The 23,686-nt window shown below is 36.6% G+C and overlaps 1 protein-coding gene across 4 annotated transcripts in view; it reads right to left on the reverse strand.

Moving 5' to 3' along the window:
• The window catches only part of PPP2R5A (protein phosphatase 2 regulatory subunit B'alpha), a 46,486-nt gene that overhangs the window by 10,734 nt on the left and 12,066 nt on the right, over positions 1-23,686 (reverse strand). For all 4 annotated transcript variants that reach the window (XR_003254650.1, XM_026072333.1, XM_026072331.1 and 1 more), the window contains 6 exons: positions 16,657-16,853; positions 11,842-11,943; positions 6,421-6,513; positions 3,601-3,731; positions 3,356-3,415; positions 2,043-2,151 (listed from right to left, as the gene is read on the reverse strand). Coding sequence is in view for 3 of the 4 variants with exons in the window: in XM_026072333.1 (XP_025928118.1) it covers positions 2,043-2,151; positions 3,356-3,415; positions 3,601-3,731; positions 6,421-6,513; positions 11,842-11,943; positions 16,657-16,853 (692 nt within the window). In the remaining variant the exon portion in view is untranslated. The remainder of the gene's footprint in view (positions 1-2,042; positions 2,152-3,355; positions 3,416-3,600; positions 3,732-6,420; positions 6,514-11,841; positions 11,944-16,656; positions 16,854-23,686) is intronic.

Genomic DNA, 23,686 nt, shown 5'->3' on the forward strand with positions numbered 1-23,686 from the left:
ACCAAAAAAAAAAAAAAAAGAAAGAAAAAAAAAGAGGATACTTCCAGTCAAACAAACAAAAGAGTTTTTAAACAGGTTTGTCTGAGCACACATAGCTCAAGCGCAAAACTAGACATCTACAGCTTGCAAAATTCAGTGGCAGAATTACAAAGATATGGAAGAAATCTTAACATATTACATGGCCACAAGAGATCAGAGAGCATCTGTCCAGCTGAACAGCCTGCCCCCAGCAATGGCCAGTGCCAAACGCCTACGGAAGAGCATAGGAAGCGGGGAAGCATACGGTGATACCTCACCAGCACGCTCTCCCGGCCTCCAGCGGTTCATGCCCCAGGGGCTGTCTGAGGCCAAGGTGATCTATTTGTGCTTAGAAGTGTGGAAATATGGAGCTACGTAACTAAGCAAYCTTACTTTTGCTCAGTGCAGAAACCATACAATAACTCTATTATTGAAGTAGTTACAATGCCAGATTCCATTAAGACCAGTTTTAAGAAACTGCAGTATTTTTCATCTCCCAATATAAAGCAGAGATGAAGTCATTTACATGCCTTACACATATATTTCCATACTTAGGATGTTTGAATTCAAGTGTTATCTTTCCATTTTAGTCTGTTATACCAAACCAGATCATTACAGTGCTGTAATTATAACATGTCTAGTTTTTTTAACCCTTAAGATAAGGATATGTGTAGATTAAAAAAAAGAGTAAATGTCACATGAATAATAAGACGTCCCATTAAAGCATTTTTGTGCAGTATATCTATTATTCAAAGACACAGACTCAAACTTAAATCAGCTTTAAGGCTTTATTTAAGGTAATCTAAACTTGTACTGTTGCAACAAAGCAACCAGGCCACTCTTTATTGTAAAATGGGATTAATGATGGTTTGCATCTTCAGGACAATGTGAAACAGCAAACATACAGCGAGTTTGCTCTTTAATTTCCAGATGGTATTTTGATACATGGGACTAGCGATTTACGAAGGGATAGATGAATAGCCTGATCAACAAATGAAATGCTGCTTTCAAGTACACAGTACAGCCTGAGGTAATACAACTCTTTCAGGTAGCAATGCAGCAGAGGAAGTGTATCGCAGAATAGCGGACAGCTGGCTGTACTGATCTATCAATGAGGATACCTTTGGCAAGCGAGTGCTCCCTCTCATATCACTGACTCATTCCATGAAGCAGCCTATTGTGTAGTAATAAACCACAAAGACAAGTGATTTAATTAAAACTTTTAATGAGAATTAGGAATTAACTGAGCCCTTCACTTGATCCTGTTTGTAGTCTATATAGTCATAATGATCCACTTTAATTAGAAACTCATTTCCTCATATCTTTTGTCTATAAGGAGCTAAATTAGTCAGTTGACTAAGTTAACAAAGCAAATTTTTAATTAGCCATAGCAGAATTACTTGTTAATTTGCATAAAATGTATTCAAAACTCAAGTGCCAATATGCCTGGGAAAGATGTACATTATTCAAATAAAACGTTGAATGCCTGTGCTAAATATAAGAACAAAAGTGAACCAAGGAACTGCAGCATTCTGACAGGATGTCATGGAGCTACATAATTCCTACCTGATCCAAAAAGATACTAGGGATTTCAGCTTTTTATATCAAAAATAAATAAGGCAAACTGGAATGGTTTAAAGGGGGGGGAAAAAAGTGCATTTCCTGAAATAAACAAGTGACCATACTCAAGGTTCCTTTATACACAGCATTTAGCTCACATAAGGAAGTGATAACAGAACAAGACCCTGGGATTAAGTTTTAAACTTAAGTGTGACAGACTAGCAAACCAAAAAACCTTCCCATTTTAGTTGACATGACTGACTCACTGCTATATTCTTTCACTTTTAATATATGCTAGATACTATCGCAAAACTAACATTTATATGTAAGATCTTAACAAAATATTCAGTGATTACATTTTTAAGTATTTTGGAATACAGATATTAAAACACATATTACTTTAAATTTTCATTAGTTTCAAATGCAAATACTAAAAAAATTCTTGGAAATATGTAAAAACTTACCTGTGCATGAAACAAAGCTAATCCCTTTGCAGTATGCATGGGAATCAGAACTTTCATGAGGAACTGTTTGTGCTCTGCTTTCAGTGGCAGTGCAAAACCATTGATAATACTGAAAACATAAATAGGCAGAATTTATTTTTATATATACAAAAAAATTTCTTCCCAGCAGATCAAGAAATACTGTAAATTGAAGAGACGTTCAATTTCTAATTCATTTTCTAAACCTAATAATTGTGGGGCCACAAAGTAGCTTTACATATGCACAATCTCTAAAGTGCCTGTACCATGCAAGTTTGGATTCTTGGTAGCAGGGGGGGCAGGAGGAGGAGGGGAACGACGGGACACTCGTAATGGAAATTCAGTAATACTTGTTAGGCTGAAGTATTTTTAACATGACTTCCACTTGGTAAAATGATCTACAGAAAATCTTGCTGTCTAACTGTAAAGGCTTTGACAGATGCATCGGGAAGCTGATCCTTTTCACCCACAGTCACTTAAAGGTAACTTGCAAAGGGGAGGGGGGGGAACCACACACCTGATGGCATGTAATTTTTTTTAAATTACTTTAATGCTGCAGTTAGAATATTTGTTTTGAGATCGTTTCTAGATTTTAGACAAACTTAACAAAACAACAGTATCCCTTTCATTTGATTTTCATGAAGATTTGTTCCATTACAGTTTCACAAGCTTGGGATTTTCAATTGAATCAGCAATATCTATGAATTTTTCTACTGTGAAATACATCTGTGACAATTTTGGAATACTAAAACTGCTACCACATAAAATTCTAAAGTTAAAAATAAAATTAGTGAATTAAGGGCAAAAATGGTAACAAACCCTAGCACTTACAAGGCTTTCACAATTAAAATTTAAAGTAAWCCAGCCTGAAGATGAAAACATTTCACTCAACATGAGGGCAAAAGCTAACGCTTGTTTTCTGAACCAAAGAAAACTCTATCAGAAAAGGACCAAGAGTAGCTACTACTGATTATTCCAAAGGTAAATAAAGGGGGGGAGGGGGGGAAACACAAGCTTTTCTGATATTCATATATCATGCCAGAGACAAACAAGGACTCTTAAGAAGTATTTTGCAGACCATCTTTAAAATTTGCAGTGAAAAGGACAATTTATATTCCATATCCCTATTTGATAGTCACAAGGTAGCCCAGACACTATTAGATATCAGTGACAGTACTTCACTAGTTACTAAAATAATTCTGTTCTTCCCCTTCACTCCCAAAGCAAGAAAGCTGAAACTTTCAGAATAACCCAGAATAACATTTCATATTTATTCTCCATCTTATCAAACTTACCTTCCTAATATCTCAAGAAGCTCAGCGACACCATTGAAGTGCTCAGTTTCATATATAAACCTGATACAAAAAGAGGCAAGCAAAGCGATACAGAAATCAGAAATTCTAAAGAAATACTCTTCAATAAGTATCAAATATTTGATAGCCGATCACAGACCAAAATCAAGTTTTGTATTTCAAGAACAAATCACTGTAGAGATGAGCCAGGAAGCCTCAACCTAGTCACACACACACATATAGCATACCTGAGAAAAATGTTGTTTATCTGTTTCCTGATGAATGCTCTTAAACCAAGGAATTTTCCATAAATTCGATGAAGAACTGTCTTTAGGAAATCACGTTCTCGTGGATCTTCGCTATCAAAAAGCTCCAACAACTTTAAAAATTAAATTGAAATATATTACTTTTAAAAGATTTTAAAAATCTTTGTTGTCATGTTACTAACTGATTTGAGTTTTACCCGTAGCTTATGAGTTTGCACTAAAAAAAATTAGAATCAGTTTGACCTGAAATTCTGTTTGGATGTCCAATATTATTTTCAAAGTTAGACCTTTTTTTTTTTTCTTTTAAATAAAAATGAAACCCAGAAGCTTTATTTTCTTCGTATCGAGAAGCCCATATACAGACTTCAACAAAGCCATTCCAATAGCAGTGACACTATCAAAATAAGAATGAAATGATCAAGAATGAGGTTATCAAACCTTAGGTAAGTGCTTTGCAGTTGGTTTCTAAGAAATCTGGATTAATCACATTTGCGTCAGATAATTACAGCTTCTTAATTAAAACCTTGTACTTCTTATTTAAAAAAAAGCTTCATGTCTTTCAAGTTAAGCAAAAGCATAATTCTCTGCAAAATCATTTTGCAAGATAAATGGATGGTGATAAGAATTATGCACATTTCCTCAGGGAGAGAAGAAAGTGATATGTTTAACAGAGCTAAAAACTAAGCTATAGAAAAAAAAAAAATCACAGCATGCAGAAGTTAAATAATTTCTGTCTCAATCTAGTATCAGTATTTTCCCCTTTTTTAAACCTCCCCGTCTCTTGCCATTTTTTGCTTATCTATTCCGGGTGATGAACATGTTTGCTTTTCTTTGGATACAAGAAATTTCAGAAATAATGATTGATTAATGAGGGTTCATCAAAATTAAGCATAAGCTATGAAACGACAAGTTCTGGTTCTTTGCTAATAGAGACTAAATGCCCCAATAAGCCAGCAAGATACTCTATATTTTTTTTCTTGTAGAAAGTTTTTTGAGGATACAGAAAAGACCATATGCGCTTGAAGAGATCAGAGGACATTCCAATTCCATTACAGGTCATTATTTTAAGGTTTTTTTCCTGTATGTCCAAGTAAGAGCAAATTCAGAGATGCTAACTGTGCTAAAGAAGTTATTAACTTAGCTCAAGGAGTCACTATTATCTCCTGTTCAGTCCAGGTCTGCAAATGTATGAATGTCTATACCAAGCAACATAAGGCAGGGGAAGCAGCTGTTCAGGAACTTTGCTCAGGCTCATTTCATTTTTATATTCAGAAGGTATCTCTCAGTGTCACTACTCCACATTTTTCTGTTTAGCTGTTCATTGCATTGTCTTTCTTGTACTCTCAAGAAAGATCAAGTCAAACTTCAGGAATTAAAAACTCTGGAAGATGGCTTCTAAGAGAACACGGATCAACTAGTAAATTCACTACTCATGGCCAGCTGTTCAGCAGCAGGCCTGGATTTTGTGAGAAAAATCAAACAAGACAGACAGGAAGGGAATGCTTTTAAACCAGAACAGTAAAGCCAAACAAACAGAAATATAAATACAATTTCTGAAGGTGGGGAGGGAAAGTACTCAAACATTATCCTACTTTACATTACTGCACTGTGATGGCCTGCCACTGCATACTCTTCAGAAACTGAAATTTTCCTTGAAAACAGAGTTATACAGATATGGGAAAATACCAAAATAACCTTGGACAAAAATTATTATGGTATCAAACAGCAAAAACTTAACATTTGCTAACTCATTTATTTGGATTTGGAACATCCAGAAAACTGAGTTTCTATTACATATACACTAGGTCCTGGTACCTCTCTCCCTTATCCCTTCCACAGTGCAACGCTGCTCCCAACCCAAAGGCAGTTGTTTCAAACTTCCTATTTGCCTGCTGATGACAAAGTTGCTCCTGGCTAGGAAAGCCAGTTCAGATCTCTTTGGAAGCACAAAACACTGCCATCTCAAACTTGCAAATCCTTCTTGCCCTAACTGCCTGTAGATTTTCCAGCCAAAATGACCCACAGCGTCTTCTTCCTATTCATCTCCCTCCCCCTTAGGATTTCCACAGGAAGGGAAGCAAGGTGCAAAAGAGTAAACAGCAAAAGAGTCCCTAAACTGAAGTGAAAGCAGAAGGGTTACAGTCTTTATTTTCTAAAAGTTTATCTTTTTTCTCCACCAAAACTGGCTCACAATAGTTTAAGATGGTAACAGGTTTGTACCCAAGACATTGGAGATACAGCACCAAAATACAATAACCTGTTTTACATAAAGTTAGTCAAATGATACCTACCAGTCTTGGCTAAACTAACAAAAGTAGAAAATACAAGTCAATCTTTGGGGCCTAAAATTTCAAGCTATCCTACTTCAAAAAGATAATGAATTGTTAGTGTCACTCAAAGCACAGAGCCTATGTCCCTGATAAGTTACATTTAATATACAATCTCAGTTCATTTTCTTGCTCAGTTGCTTTTGTACAGTGAAGCATAATTTTTCCCTCAATTTTCCTATGTATTTTTTTTACCTAATTTTTCTTCTGTATAGAACATGTGATAATAAAGAATAAGACACTATCTAGTAACAACTAGCAGATGCTGGAATGCATTTCATGTATTAAAAAGTTAGCTTTTCACAGAACAAAAAATCAGTTTTTCTGCAAGTTTTACCATGATAAATTTCTACCGGGGGGGGGGGGGTTGTGTGTGTGTGCATGCTTTAATATCTCCTTAACTATACATTCATCAGACAGTTTCAGTTTGAGAGGTGATCTTTAAATTGCGGGTGGGGGGGGAATCTCTACTTACCTGCTGTACAAACTTCTGGTCAATGTATCGCTTTGCAATGCTCGGCTGAAAATCTGGGCTTTCTAAAAATCTCAGGAAAAATTCATACACCAACTACAAGCATTGAAATGAAAAATTTGAAGAAGTTAATAAGTACACCATAACACAGATCTTAAAACGACAACAAAAAGCTCCTACATACACAAAAACAGTCCCACTGACTTCACACGTGCTTAAAAGGTACGCCTGCCATGCCTCCAGAACTGAGGCCTAACACACCACTCTTAATTATGGTCTTCAGTGGAATTTACCAAAAGAACTAAGTAAGTATCAAGAATATTTAAAACCCCCAAAATCCAAGCTTAATAAATAATCTACTGAAAATATCACTTTTAGACAAATCAAGTGAAAGTTCTATGTATTACATATTTTCCCTTTTTTTGTTATATTAAGAATTTATTCCAAATGCTTTTAACAACACCAAGAGTAAAATTAAGTACTGTAACATTACAAAATTCCTCAAAACCAGATTAGGAAAAGTCTGCTAATTGAAGTRTTCCTGAAGTTAGGTTTCAACTGCAAGCTCTAAAAATTAAAGGTCATATTAGAAAGTTGAATAAATACACACAGACTTAGGGTTTGGCATACCATTAGATTTTTATATCCTAGATATTCAATTCAAACAACAGGACCCTCTGCACATTTATATTCAACATCCTTTATATTTTGTAGCGTATTTATATTTTGTAGTGTATATATTTTGTAGTGTTATTACTACAGAGTTCAAGTCCTCACTCAGTAGGACCTCACAAGGCCCACAGGTGAAGAGACAGGAGAGAAGGACAGTGAGGGCCTGAGCTGGCCGAGCAGCATGAAGCACAAGTCCCCTATGYTTGAGTTCATCAAAAGTCCAAGACACAAAATTCTGTGCTTCCATAACAGCGGCAGGTGGGGGAAGACGCCCACAACTCTCCAATTTATAAAATATGAAGATATAAGGCATCTTTTAACTCAGACAGAATTGAGAGGGAAAAATATCTTAAATTTAGAAACACTCAAGGCTCACTGCTTATTTTCTCAGTGCTTATTTCTTAGATCTTATTTCTTTTTGGTTAGTTAATCAATGAGTAGCAATACTAAACTGCAATTTAGGTACACACAGACATCACTGATTGGACTTACATACACTGATTGGACTTACCCATACAGAGCAGTGGTCATATTCACAGGCACGTATTTTAACTATTACCACTAAGAGTACTTAAACTCTCTCAGGACCAATACTTAAGTAGTTCATAATTATAATTATGAAGTTTAGTTGAGGAAATGCTTGACAGTAAGTACTTTTTATCTAGAATGACTGAGATTGCAGTAGCTTATGCATAGCCTCAGGGAAGGTATGCTGCATCAGTAGAGCAGACCTCAAAAACCCAAGGAGGATCCCTTTACTCTTTCTTTCCTCAGACCCAGACTAACAATAGCTTTCTGTATCAGCAATTTAAAAGGAGTTTGAAAGTACACAGATTTCATATAACAGAACTGTATTAAAGGAATGTTGAAGYTGCAAGTCATAGGAAATTTGTCTTCTTGTGCATCAACGTAATAGCATGCAGTTGCATAATAGACTATGTAGGACAGTTGGGTTTTTTTAAAGCTTAATAATAGCTAATCCAATAAGATCTTAAATGTTTCCATACTCCATCCTCCACCTTAGAAACAGATCAACCATGGCTACTGAATTTTCAAGCTGAAAATTATATAAAATTCACTAGTGGTTTGTATTGAAACGGGAAACATATGGCTGAAGGGAGGTTACTAGGACAGCTTCACAGGGATTAATTTTGGAATTAAATCTCATTAAATATTTCTATCAATAACCATGACAAAGAATAGCCATTTGTTAGCTGCTTGGATGATGCCATAATGTTGGAAGCTACCAAAGAAAAAGTATCAGGCCATCAGGAAGAAAGGACAAGATCCTGAAGACTGAGAGTAATAGATATAGGATGAAATTCAGTGACTGCAAAGTGACAGCCCAAGAAAAAGCTTGGCTAAGCACTAGCAAGCTTCTAAGCTAGAGAAAGGGACAGGTCCTTAATACTGGTCAACCACAGGATGACTAAGATCTATTTATGCAACGAAGCCATGAAAATGGCAAATGAAACCCTGGGATATACCAGGAAGATACTGACAGTGAACATAAGAGATGCACAGTCTTACATGTTTTGGATAGATACTCAGACCTGTAAAGATACAGAGAAGGAACCACTACAATTATTATGGGACAAAGCACCTCTTACGAGGGAAGACTAAATAGCATGTTTTKTTTCTCCTAAAGGAGGTGGAAGGGGAGACAACTGTGACTCCTCTATAAAAAGATACAGGGAACAGGTCAAACCAAGCAAAAGAATTAAGCTAAAGCATAATGCTTTACATCAGTGCATACATACAATGTTAATGCATAACAACATCTACATATAAACTATCCAAGATTAAGGTTAGGATATAAATTAGAACTGAAAACAAGGTCTTAGAATAGATATGTCTCATTTATAAAACAAATCAGCATTAACGCATGATTCTCAATATATGATGACAAATTATAACCAGTTACATGTCTCACTTCTAATACAGGACGAATGCTGTCAGTTACCATGTGAATACTTCAAATAACCACACGCAATTCCAGCACCCAGAATGTTGCTAGTGCTCTTAAAGAGGTTTGTTTGTTTTTTTTTTTTTTTTTTTGGGGGGGGGGGAGAAGTGCTCAAAAATCCAGTTTCTGGGCTGTGTCACAGGAAAGTTCTGCATACTGAAGAAATAATTATGCAGTTCTGATGTTTACAGAATCTTCGATCTTCTGGATTTCCTGATAATTAGTTTCACTGCTCCTAGAACACATATAGCTCATTAAAGGGATCAAATAACTTTGGAAATCCTTGGGAAATGCATGAAACTATCCAAGGCACTTCAGGAAGCAAGCTGCGATGGCCATTCCTCTCCAGTCAGTCTCTCCCTTCTCCTGTACCCTAATGTTTACGAATTCAAAAGCATAATAGTAAGTATCAACTAGGGGTAAGAATGGATTCTAGCCACAGCAGACCCTTGGCTGCTTCTCCCTAAAAAAATACAGACAGATAGGTACGCTCAACTTTCCTCATATTAGCTGAAGCATTACCACTAGAAATACCAAATCTCTCAGGGGAGAGAACTGTTGGATTTAATAATTTCAGTTTTGAGAACTGGTTTGTTTGGGTCAGAGAGATATGACAAGCCACTCCTGCTCCTCCTATGGTTCAACCTTCTTTCTTGTACAGACCACTAGAATATCATACTTGTGTTTAAGCTAACAAGTCCATCATCTGCTACCTAAGCTCAGAAATAYACAGTGGCTTTAATGCCAACCTGTTCAACCCAGTTTGGTTGCTAAGAACCATCTTAGGTATTGCTTGAAAGCTGTCTTACATGTGGCACTCATTTTTCTGAAGGTCTACAGTCTTTTGCAGTGGTTATACAGGCTGGTAGCTTAATAAGCCATTATCTATCATACTATTTTATAGAGAAATGCCAACAGATTCAACAAAACAGAGAAGAGTGGCGATTCAGTTTTTTGCTTTTACCTCCTAGAAAACTAACCATGTGCCTAGCAGCATGGGCGAGAAGTCTGAATATGGTTTGTAACAGAACCGTCACAAACGGCACAAGCTTACCGCCAGCAAAAAAAAGCAAGCAGGTCCTCAGACTATACCAAAAGTAACAGAGTTTTGATTTGGAGGGAATGGGTGTGGACCCCCCCCCCCCCATACACACACCTCCCCAAACACACACAATTTGATACTTCCAGCAGTTTGATACAATCTCACCCTGGCCTAGACATTAGAGAGCACAAAGCTGTGCTCCTGGGGCAATTAATAAATTACCAAGCGCAGTCTGCTAGCATCCAATATATGAACTGTACATCCAAAACATGAACTGTAAAATAAACAGGAGGAACACACAAACTATTTCCATTGTGGTACAATGAGCAAATCTAACCCAAAGACAGCATGAGTAACTGGTGCAGGAGAGGGAAATCCGTGACCAATGGTTAGACGGCCTGACCAAAACTCATTTAGAAAAAGGCAAAGTAAAAAAGTGAAAATACAATCTCAAATAGTACCACAGAATATAAACCTCTTCCAATTTCTCTTAGACAAGCCAAAAGCACAAACTGAGCTAATCACAAGAACCACAACTCTTGCTGTAGAGAGAACTATATTTACTTATGACCTAAAGTGCACTGAGCTACCATTTACAAGTTTTACTCCTGGGAGACAGGGGTATTTTGAAGGCAAATGATGCCTCTATTGACTGTAAGAGACATATGCATTAGTGCTCCCCCCCTTTTTCCTTTATCATGCCATCTATTTCAGTTATAGCCGTTTCTTCTACAAATGATAAATCAGCCATACATTCTTTGTTTAAGTGAGATTATCATCACAGCCTTTAGCCTGAATAGTTACTCTCCGCAGTAACTTTTTCGTGCTTGGTTTAAGTTTCAAATACTGTCCTGAAAACATGCTTTGTAGCCAATACTAGAAGTCCCCTTTTTAATAAGGGTTCTCTCTGTTACATTAGAACTGTAAAATTATAGCCACAGAGTAGCATTTTGAGCCCCTTAAGAGAAGGGAGGGGATGGTATGCAGATGTGCAGTAGCTATTCATCTTCTACTCACTGGTAAGAGTTGCTCTGTAACACGTTTTATGTAACAGATGCTACTTTTTGCAGATTCAGCAAGGAATTACCCATGATATGAACTTGAATGACAAGTGATTTAGGATTGCTCAACTTTTAACAGTTAATTCAAAAAAATTCAGCATTAGTGCCAGTCGATCATGTGATTGATACAGCAATGCTATAAAAATCACGAGATTGGTACAGGAGTGCAACAATGGAATAACTAACCAACTGTTACCAAACAACAACGCCTATATTGTAAAGTTTTTGCAGGGAGGGAGGGAGGGGGCCGGGAAGAGAGGAATGAGAAGATATCTAGTTCTTGCTCAAAAGACAAATAAAGGCTATTGCTCCGTTTTTGTTGCTGTCGCAAGAAAGTGAGCAGTAATATCCATTTATATTTTACAGAAAACAAACGAAAACAGAAAACAGGCATCTTGTATAAAAAACATAATTACCTAAAATATCCATATACTTTAAGACATACATATACCATGTTTTAACAGTTCAATCACTCTGTTAAAAAAAAAAAAGTACTCCAGACAAGAGTTATATTCTGTCATACATATAACAAAAGCACCAGTTTTGTTTTCTTCTGTATATAGGCACTAAATTGTATTCTTGTAAAAAGTAATTTTGATGTTCATGAAAGGCACAAAATTGCTCACATATCCATTCACAGTTCCTGCCTTACAAGAACACTTGAAAATAAAGGAATCATATACCTGTATGTGAGGCCATGAGGCTTCAAGAGTTGGTTCATCTTCTTCTGGATCAAAATCTGGGTTATCACTAGGTGGAAGTGTTCTGAAAATATTAGAACTAATCTGTAAAAGAAAAAAAATTGTTTAATTGTATCATTTAAGCTTCCACAGCCCACAGTAAGCAGTGTACTGCTTTTAGCTTATACTTGGATAAAGGAAGCAAAATCAGCTTTAAAATTGTTTTGACTTTTATTCTTCAGCTTTTCAAAACTGCTAAATTCAAACACTCAGAAGTCTGAAACATGCCCATGAAAATAATGAGAAAACAGTTTTTTGCCTAACTCTTATTAATTTCTAGACAGACATGGGTCATATGTTTTTTTCCTCTGAAACCATGAAGATGAAAAATTAGTTTTTGTTAAGGAGAATGAGATTTTCTTTTAACTAGTTGTCTCCAAGAGCTAAGGTTTTATATAAAACACCAAATACAATATGACTACTAATTATGTTTTAAACAGAACTCTCTTCAAATGTAAGAGAGCCAATCCCCAAAATATACCTATTTTCACAGTTCATTTTCCTTAATTTCAACATGTTCTTTACTTTTAAGAAAGAACTGAAGTATATAGTTTTTCACATTTTGTAATTTCAAGATGTCTCAAGGTTTTGAGAAGTCAAAAATAACTTTACATAGCAATTGTAAGCTTTAGTTCTAAGACAGAGCAACCTAGAAAAATTAAGAAAAATGGCTACCAAGTTACTTTAACTATGATCTAGTCTTATCAAAACAACTTCAAAAGGGTGAGTTAACAGGTTTCTTCAGGGATTTTCCAAGTGTATACAAGTCTGGAGAGAAGGCCAATCTTTCAGCTGCCAAAATAAAGCATCATCTCATCTGCTAGATGTCATCTGCTTTGCTATGTGTTGGTGTTAAATAGATATAAAATCCAACAGAGAACATGAAGTTAATTTCATATTTTGCATTTTCTACCATTCCTTGCAAAGACTGGTTTAGCCCCATTTTTCCAACCAACTTCCAAATTCTTTAGTCTTTTAGCTCAAGTCTGTTTCAAAYAGCTGCTAACCACCCGAGCCTACTAAACACAAGCGAATGCCTGACAGCCTGAAGCCAATGCTTCTGCATGACTTCCATGCAATCTCCAAGGTGTCAGAAGGATCTTGCAAGGGGACCTAAAAGATCCTGAAGTCATCCAGCTGGCTCTGCATAAAAGGATCAGCTGCCTCATTAACCAAGATATAATGCCACTGGATAAATTAACTGACTTCTCATTTCCCCCTACGCCCTTCATTCTGGCTTTTGCTGTCTTCTGTTGGTACATGTTAAAGCTCCAGATGCTGATGCCCTACAGAAGGCCAATGATGCTCTGTATGGAAGCGTGTTAGAGCAAGGTGTCCTGCTTTACTGCACAGCAGAAAAAAAAAACCAGTAAGGTGGTTGTTTAATGTTGTAAAGATAAGGGACTTAGGATTCTGGAGTGGAAGTAAAATTGGCTGCGGTGGGGGGAGGGCAGAGGGAGGAGTTTAAGAGAATTTGGCTTTTAATAGAATCTGAAAACCAAGGTTATAATCACAGATCTGTTCCTTGATAATGTCTATGCTTACTAGTTATTCAATAAAAACACCCATGATAAACATCCAGAATTCAAATTAGACCCCTGAGACTTTCCTAGGGGCCCCCTATCTCTGCTTTTCTGTCTTCTGCTAGTATTTCCTCAAAATGCATCCTTTTATTTCTAGGTGCATCTTACTAAACTAGTCAACTCTTTAGCACAGAACCTCATCAAACAAGTTTTCTTCCAGAATGTAAAAATGTCAAGTCCAAAACAAAGGTACTAACTACTGACCATACTTCTGTAGCAGAAATTAATAGCAATTCTCTCTGCTGAATCTTTAAAAACTAGCCTTATGATTTTTCAGAGTATTCAGTATTTCCACTAGCACTATCGGTCTCCTTAGGAATCTGAAATTTAGAACAAAATGTATACCATTTTTTGTGTTAGCCGGTCTCCCTAAAGAATTGGTTCAATTACTTCATTGTGTTTGAAATAATTTTACTCCCTGTCTCATCTGCTTCTACTAACATCTTGCTAATAGTATTTTTTGAAAATTTTTTTAGGTTAAAAACCCCACTATTGTTCTATGGGCAAGTTCTTTTGTAATACCCTCTCCTACTATTTAAAACATCCCTTTTCATTTTTAAGTGGGGTTTGCCCCAAAACAGTGATTTGAGAAATACAAGTCATAAAAGGCTTTTACATACTAATTTTAGATGACCTAGAAAGGAGGTGCACAGACCATGGCTACCCCTTCAAAAACCTATTTGTAAGCAAAACTCCTCCCTAGTTCTTAGTTCAAACATTTTGACAAAAGAATAACAGGACAATCAAGTTGTTTGGGACAAAACAAACAAAAAAACCCCTACAGCATGTATCCTGCATATCTGCCTAAACAAAAAGGTATTCTTTATGACCTGGTTCCATCCTTGGTGGCTGGAAATGTACTTTTATCATTTCAACCAGTGCTCCCTACTTCAGGATCAAAGCAAAGTAGGGACAATTAAACTAGACATGATTGTATGGTACCAGCTCAGCAGCTGTCATGGTTACAGAGACCATGTGAAGGGAAGGAATGCTAGGAGACCTCCTCACCTGCACAGACCTTGCCTATGCACTGGTCAGGAACAACAATAATTTTCCTCTTGATATCTGTAAGGGATTGTTGACTTTGCCTCCCCAAAACTCGGGCGACTCCAATGAAACTGTGCTGCTTCCTCTGCAAGCTGAAGAAAAGGGATCCCAGGCCTAGGGAAAGACAAGGGGCTTTGGAAAGAAATTAGCTCTGTTTCTGCCACTGATTCTACTCTGGCTCTTGTAAGGGAACCTCCATGTAATCTGTTCAACCTTGACTACAAGTCAGATGGGAGTTGGGTTTCACTAAGGTTGATTTCTCTTCTTTCCCCTCAAATACACCATCCTTCAAACTCTGCAGAAAGCTAAAATGCTTTTTCTTTTAAAGTAGCAACACTGAAGAGAAAAAAGAAACAGTATAAAGAAAAAAAAATCTTCTAAGTCTCTTGGAGGTTTTGCTACAAAGGAAATCCTCAAGCCTGACACACATGTTGTTTGGAGGGAGAGAACCATCCAGAGTACTTCCTGAAGGCTAGTACTCAGTCCCAATTCAGAGCAAAGATCTTGTCTGCTGCCAGTTGCCAGGGAGACTAGAAATACTATTCAGGCTTGGAGAGATCTTTTGTCTCAAGCTCTGAAAAAGCTCTCACTGAGTATTTAAGGCCTTCTTCACTTTCTGTCATTTTAGGGGAGGAAAGGAGATGGAAGTCTGATGGAAAGAAAAATAAGCATCCACAGAGCCTAATCACTTGCACAACAGTAACCTCAAAAGAACAGCACAACACCTTAGCTCCAGAAAGAGGAAACAACTTCAGTAGAAAAGAAAATCTCTTCTCCCTTCAACAAGCATGACAGTATACTCTTTCAAAAAGCGGCTGCAGAGGACACAGAGTAAGAAAAGACTGCAAGGATTCAGGCATGCTGCCACCAGCAGTGGGGGCAGGGAGGGGAAGCAAACAACACACAACACACAACCCCCCCTCAACTAAACAAGGAATAGGTGGACGCACTCTGTCCTTAATGTTTTTGAGTAAAGGACATTCACGACAAAAAACATAGCTCCTTTTAAAAAGGGACTGTGACCTAGATTTTTTGTAAAGCTTGTTACAGGTGGCTGGTGAAACAGCCAAAGTGAATAATTAAAGGTTTTTCAATAACCCTAGCCTTTCAGTATAACGTTAAGATTTCTTCACTTACTGATAGCAAAGATAAGACCTTGTATATCAGCTGCTCACAACAACAACATCAGATTCCACTATACAGAAAACTATTACTATAAAAGAGCTGCAGGCCACATGATTGAAACTGGTCTGCCTACATACCCAATAGCTAATTTTAAAGTCAGCATTGTGTGCATGTATACCAAAGCAAAGTTTAGAGAACCTTTTGCCTCAATGCAAGAGCCCTAAGCACATTGTTTTTAACCTTTCAACTCTCTAGACAAGTCAGTATGGACAATATTCTAGAAGTTATTTAAGAAGTCCTTCAGTTATGTTTCCTGCACATGGAATAAAGGTATATATAAAACACCACTTACATAATGTTTGAGAATGAGTAACAGAAGCCAATGGAAGTCAGCAGATAATGACCACAAATACTTCGGTGCTTATTCAACAAGCCATTTGTAGAAATTGTACAGTACAACTCATCCTGTGGTTTACAACTTGAGCAAACCACTTGCACTACTCAAGCACAGTGCTCCAAGGCCCAAACAGCGACAAAGAGCCATGTGAAGTATTYACAAAATAGAGTCAGCTTCTTACACTGATAAACCTCTCTGTTGACACTAGTATCTGCAAGCATCTTTCCCAGAGAACTTCAGCCCCTCCTTCCACTGCCATTCTCAAATAAACAAAGACAGGCAGCACTGAAATATTTCCATTTTCTGAATGAGTATGACTTCAAAGCTTATCCAAAATGCAAGTGTATGCAGCATACCAGTTCTTTAATTTTCATTATCCTGCATGCATTGTATTCCAGCTAATAATTAAAGAATTACGAATATATTTTTTTTTACAAGCCTTTCTAAACAATCCTATAGGCCAAGTTATTATTAATGTATGATGCTATGTTTTATAAGCAGATTTACCCACAGCAATGCTGTTAGATGCTATCACAACTGTAAACTATTGAAGATATTTTATTCAAATTTAAATTTAAAAAGAGCATTGAATTTGATTTTACTTACCATTTTTACTATGTCAGCATAAGCTGATTCAACAATCACTCCACGATTTGTTGAAACATATTCAACCAATTCATTCAGTGTTGCTCTCTTAATTTCTTTGCTTTTCAGGTCTGCAACAGAGTCCATGAAGTCAAAGAGTACACAACACTGCTGCAACTTCTGACAGAAGAGATCTTGCTGTTCATTGGAGGTGGCATCTATAAATGGGGGGGAAAAATGCCACTTAAGTTTGTACAAATAAAATGGGGACTTCTAAGTCTGTTTTGTTGGCTAAAATTTGCATAACCTATTATCACATTTTTAATACAAGGAATTGCATTTTGTATGGCAGACAAGTTAGCAAGCAATACTGTCACAATTGAAAATAAATGCCTGTTTAAGTATATTAGAATGAAAGACCCAGCATTCAATTCTGAGTAAATATATGGCAGTAAATGGTTTTGTTTTTTTCAATAGAAAACAAGCAAGTGAATTAACTTTAGGTAAAATACGTAGATGAGCAATAAGTATCAACTCATCCTCATAAAAATATCATATACAGAAACAGTGCATCATCCTAACCTTTCATTCATCTGATTTGTCTCATTCTGTTCCCTAATACTTTATTACCTAACCTGCTTAAAAGCTGCAAAATCTACTTGGAAGGAACCTTGTCTTTTTATCCCAGTGCAAAATACTTCACATACTTTTGACATCATGTGATGAATGTTTCTCTTAAGAATCAGCTTCAATATTTCAAAAGGATTAATCCTGAATTTTCATGCCTTGGTCTTGATAATGTATTATGATCTTAGTCTTGTAGAGTTGTCCAGCTTTTTTTGGTCTATTAAGCAAAAATGTTTGCCTATAACTTGGCATTTCTATTTTAAAGTGCAGTCCATCTAAAACCTGATAAACTAGATTCCTCCATTAGTACTGCACAATAATCCATCTGCTACAGATCTAATAAGTACTGTATACTTCAAAAATGTAATAAGTCTTTATAACTATTCAAAATATAACTGTTCAAAAGTTGCAGGATCACAACAAAAGTAGATGTGGTTTTAACTGAGAAATCAGTTTAATGCTATCCGATGTAGTATGAACTCAGAGAACCCAAGTGCCCTTCATTTTTGTTTTGAGTTGCCTCTTGGGGTTCTTCTAAGCCACTCTGGCAACATAGCATCAGCTCATCTATCAGTCAGTTGAGATATCACTCGTTCTGGTGAAAAATTTTTATTTCCAATTTTAAGTAGGACTAGGCATGCTTTCCCAGTGAAGAACTTTCAGAGCTGTCTATAGCCAGGCTCTTTCAATCTAATCTTTTAACTTCAGTCATTCATTCCAGTATTCTTCTTATCGCTGCCGCTTTATCGTAAGGAAATTTGCAAGACAAGAAAAGGACAAYTGCCTTATATTGAAGATCTTAAGCCTCAGTTTTAACTCTGAATGCCAAAAGACCTCAGGCTTCTCTTTACTGTTTTAGAATTACTCTGATGAAACAAGTTCATATTAAATTTATAAGTTTAACAACTCAACCACTCTTTGATAATGTCAGTTCCTCAAGTTTCTTACCAAAACATAGTCCATTTAGTGGATGGAACAACAGTCTACAGTGGTTTTAATATTCAGTAATTATCTGATAGAACTCCTTAGTTTCCGTCTAAGCAAAAAATAATTGCTAAAACGGACTGAAACACCTCCATTGTAATTCCAACTGCTCACTCTGCCCTCAAGGTTCGAATACCAGAATATTTGTATTTATTCCCTTTTGCCATAATTTGACAATTATGATCCTATTATTAACTGAGCACAAGAACTTCAGTGAGCTTTTGAAAAGGCTGGCAATTAGTGCTCCCTCATAAAGAACAATTCATACTACTGAATGTTAATCCTGCAATTTTAACCATTTTTCTTTTGAACAAAGACCTTGTAAAACCCTTATTTCACTCAGATAACTACAAATCGCATGATATCGAAGACACGAATTGTTACACCCTGCAAAATAATGAACAGCAGCTGTAAAAACATTTGTAAGTTACATAACATTTTAACTCAGCTCTTCTAACACGCTACAAAGGATTGCATGAGTAACTACTGTATCATAGCAACAAAGCAATAACATAGTGACACGCTGAGGATAAAAGCCCAAAAGCCTAATTTAAGGAACCAACATAGGAATTTTTTTTTTTTTTTTTTGGGGGGGGGGGACGCTAACCCCAAACTGATAGCCATCTTCAAACAGAAGTCAAGTCTACTTTTATTTTTCCCCTCACCAAAAACCCAGTTATACCCCAAATTACAAAAGTGCAGTAGTGAGGGGTAACCAGTACAGTGCATTTATCTGATGGTCAATAAACTGAAGTTTTGTTGACCAAAAAAAATCTACCTAGATGTTTCAAGAACTAGAAGACATCATCTGTATACTCCTAGTACCAGTTAAAAACTAAAGAACTAAGGTTAAAAGCAAGTAATATCAAAGAAAAACCTGTATTATTTTATTTAGACATTAGAGTCATTTTTATTTAGACATTAGAGCAACAGAGACTGCATCCCTCCAGGCACACGTCACCGCATCATTTCATTAGCAATCTGATCCATCTCAATTAGACATGTTTTCTCAAAAGAARAACCTGTCCATTGATCAGTTTTGTTACTCATATCATTTAAAAGATAATCAAAAGAAGTTATTCTCTTCTATGCATACATCCATACTTAAGGGGAAATCATAAAATAAAGACATTTACAAGAGAGAAAAGTTAAGTGCAGCCATCACAAATAAAAGCAGAACTAGCTTTCTGTTACTTATCATCACTACCTGTCTTCRTGCTCAATCCCTACTTGACATATAGTGCATTTATTCCAGGCATGTTGGGAGGTACCATGGAAACGATCAAGTGAGCTGGGAAATGTCATTCATCAGATAGAGTACTTGACTGTTCAAGCCTTGTCTTCAACTATGTTTTACTTTAACTATCCCAGCACAACTGAGGCTAGACAACTCTACACACACACACACACACACACACACACACAAAAAATATATATATATAAAAACAAATCATACTGTAGTAGTTTATTCCAGTTCTATGAATACAATAAACTATGCCACTATAATTGCATCAACACCAGAGACTTTTAGCTTTAGTAGCGTAACAACTGTGGTATGACTTTTTTAACCATTTTCAATTTAACATTAGGACTTACACCATACAGCTGAGGTTCAAGATAACTGCTTTTCTTCAAATACCATAAACAGCTCAAGGTCCATAGAAGTCAATGTCAAAGTAGACAGTGGATGCTGCAGTAAAATAACCCTGCTGACAGGCTGTATTTGGAAATGAAAACACAACCCAAAACCTGAATTCTATTACCAGCCTGTCCCTGACTCTCTGTATGTTGTTGGAAAAGTCCCTTAAAAATAAATAAATAAATAAATAAATAATAAAAACAAAACAACCCCCCCCCCACAAACATGAGGGAACCTAAAGGACACAAAAAAGGGAACAAAAGCATTTAATCCTATTCAGAAGAGTTTCAAGATTTACACATAAAAAAATACACATGCACACACAATATGCTCTAGACACCACCTGAACTAGGAGATCAAAATCCACTTGCCTCATAACTCCATTTTCTAGAGGCTGCCCAACAGAAGCATGACTTAGGAAATTCCTTAAATCCACTGTTACATTCTTTGAAAGGTTGTTCATCAGTTAATCTGAGATCCTTAGGAAGGTGGTAATGAAATTTTAAGTAACCACAAAAAGGCAGTCATTAACCAGATATAATGGTAGGAAATCCTAAAGTCAAAAATTTCAATACATTGACAACCACAAATCATTGTAAGTTACCATCCACTTATACCTTAATGCTTTCTAAGGATATTCATTGCCTCTGGTCATTTCCACAATGGAAACTAGAACTATTTTCATCAGTTAGAAATGTATTTCTTTGATCCTTGTGCTTTACAGCATTTTAAAATCTCAGCCAACTATTTCCAGTATCTACAAAAATCTAGTCATTATAAACAGCAGCCATAATATCGAACAATAAAAACATTACAAACAAGTTGACTCAGAAGTTCCTTGTGTGCAGAGGTTACTAAGCATTAAAACTGGATGAATATACAGATTTAATCTCTAAATCGAATGCTTTCAAACTTATGAGGTTATCAATTCAGCTCTGAGCATGGAGTAACTAGTTAAGAAATGTTTATTTCGGGAAGGGCTGAACCAAAATATAGATGGGGGAAAGAAAGATTTCACAATCACAGAGCTACTTCACTAATATACAGCTGGAAATACAAACAGCATCATATCACTAACAGTGAGACTACAGTGACCTCTTCCCTCAATTTATCTATCTCATATGTCTACAAGCATTGCTCCTGCAGGGAAAAGAAGGATATTTCTCCTTTCTCAAAAGAATTGTTTACCCAAGATCTACTGTACCAAGCCAAAATATCTAACATAATCCCTGCTTCATTAGCAGAAACTGGAATTTAAGTCTATAAAAATTCCTCTCTCAACTACACAATTCAGAGAGGAGAAGAGGGGGAGAGAAAAAAAAAACAAAAAAACAAAAAAACAAAACGCCCTTCCCTCCAAAACAAAAAGCCTCTCACACATTATTTACATATAAAAATAAACAAATAAATATAAATAAATAAATATATATATATAAAATATCTCTAATTGAACAGTTCCACTTTTTCCTGAAAAATGCTACTCCATGGAGATGCAGAAGCCAGAGAAACAACCATAAAATGTTCTGAAAGCCCCCTAGAACAGTCCACATACAGCCTTTTTAAAGGCTTGGAGGACAATGATGTTAGGGAACAGAAAGGAACTACCCCAAAATGCAACCATCCCTACACTAAATTGAACCTGGTGGTCAATCCTACACTTCTGCATAATTCCCTGACAAACTGAAATACAGAAGAACAAGGAACATGCCATAGTTATGTCATACTCTACAGTTTAAAGTTTAGCATGTAGTCTCTATATTCCAGTTACATTTACTGTGTTATATGTAGCTGTATTCAATGGTGGAAGGATCTGCTGGAGCAGAATGAAGACCTGACACTGATTCGAAGAGAGGAGCACACGTCCTCTGAGGCATCAAGTATTTCTTCTCTCTTGATTTCCGTAAATTATCAGTACTGTTGCACAGCCTGCTCTTTTCAGAGACACTCTTAGTCTGGAAGGGGGTTAGTCTGGATAAATGTTGGCCTACCTAACATAAATCAAGCATAGGCAGTACTGCTTGACCTAAATCTAAGATTTGTTTTTATCCTGTGGAGTTCTCATGTGCATTACTGCCTTGATCTCTTGTAGCATCTGAAAGGTAGACTGTCAGCGTTTACATTATAGGCATGTTGAAGCACTGTTAAGAAAAGGAGTATTTGATTCAGTTAATGTTGCAGCACGGGACAGAATGTATTTCCAGGTTTCCAAATCGTACATTTGCAGATTGACAGGCAGCTAAATAGCTGGCTGACACTGAAAGGAAGAGGTCTCAGTCATCATGTGTCTCTCCTTCCCTCCCCCAACCCCGCTCATTTATTCCTGCCTTTCCCTCCTCTGCTCCCAGTCACATCCATCCTTCAAACTGGCTCTGGAACTTGTCAGACTCTTCTGTGAGCTGCTTTAACTCAATAACATAGCCATATTAGCGAGTTTAAATGGCTTCTGGAAGGGTCTGATGATCATGAGGTCTGGCCCAAGGTTAGCAAAGGGAGCAGACTTCTCTTTCAGCTGCAGTGAGCAGTTAGTTTACTGTCTCTTTTGGAACCATATCATCCAACCTTAAAGGTATGCGATAACTGGAAAATCCTAACTATGCAGTTAAGTTAGTTGCTTTTTTGAATAACACATTTTTGGTTTTTTGGAAAGCAGCTTTAGATTCCTTTTTTAAATAAAAACRTTGCCCATGTATAAAAGTTCAGAGTATACTCATTTGTGCTGGAAGTCCAAAATGTTCTTATGCCCACACAAGATGCTAACACAATTCTAGCAGCTGGCGGATCAACAGCCCAACAGAAATTTGTGGGGCTACTCAGAGCAGTAATTATGCAACTCCTCAGGTCCAAGGAATCTTGTCATCAGTGTTTTCATTTTTTCATACAGAAAAATTTTGGCACCTAAAGAATAAATGCTATTTCTTGATAGACAATTTTTTTCGCAGAGTTCAACAACATGTATTTTCAAATTACCTGTAACCCAAAGCCTACAGCTACTGCTGGAATTCTGGAAGGGGCTGAGTAAGCTTCTTCGCATGTTTTCACTAAACAGAGCTCAGATTTTCCAAGCCGGATAGAACATCGTTATCTGTCTTAGAAGTTCACCAGCTCCCTATACAATAGGGTGCTGTGTAGGTTGGTTCACTTGGGGGCGAGGTTTGAAAGACAACCAAATAGAACACCGTTCTCTCAAGTATTACGCTACAAGGAAGCCCATACCACATACCAAAATAAAGACGTGACAAAGAATTAAAGGTACAGAAGGCACACTGGTCCATCCTGTATGTGACTAACACGCACTAACTAACATTAATACTTGGCCTCTCTACCTCAAAAGGAGATCAAAAGGACTGCAAGGGAGCAATCAAGCCAATGAGCTGAACATCTGCTGAACTTCCACTTACGGGTAAACTACCCTGAAAAGCAAGTCCTGGAGACAACCAGGAGATCCACATGAACAATACTTAAAAAATATACTGCAACTCCCCATGTGATCAACAGGTAAAACACATGCAGTAGGGACTAAGTTGTTAATATAAGTCTTTCTCCAACCAGTCATGTAAAAAAAAAAAAAAAAAAAAAAAACCACCAGTCCAAGTAAATCTCCATTTCTTTTTGAAATGGTTAAGAAATCATAAGTTTCTCTCATTAAAATATTATGGATTTAAGATTAATTCCTTGCTATCTTGGGGAGGGGAGATCACATCTGAGAAGTAAAACTAGACAGAGATAACAATCAATAATGATTTTTATTCATAAAACTTAATTTACAAAATTATCTACGCTATACAGAATTTTAAAATTGTT

The sequence above is a fragment of the Apteryx rowi genome, unplaced genomic scaffold (genome assembly GCF_003343035.1).
Source record: "Apteryx rowi isolate R43461 unplaced genomic scaffold, aptRow1 scaffold_34, whole genome shotgun sequence".
Lineage (NCBI taxonomy): Eukaryota > Metazoa > Chordata > Aves > Apterygiformes > Apterygidae > Apteryx > Apteryx rowi.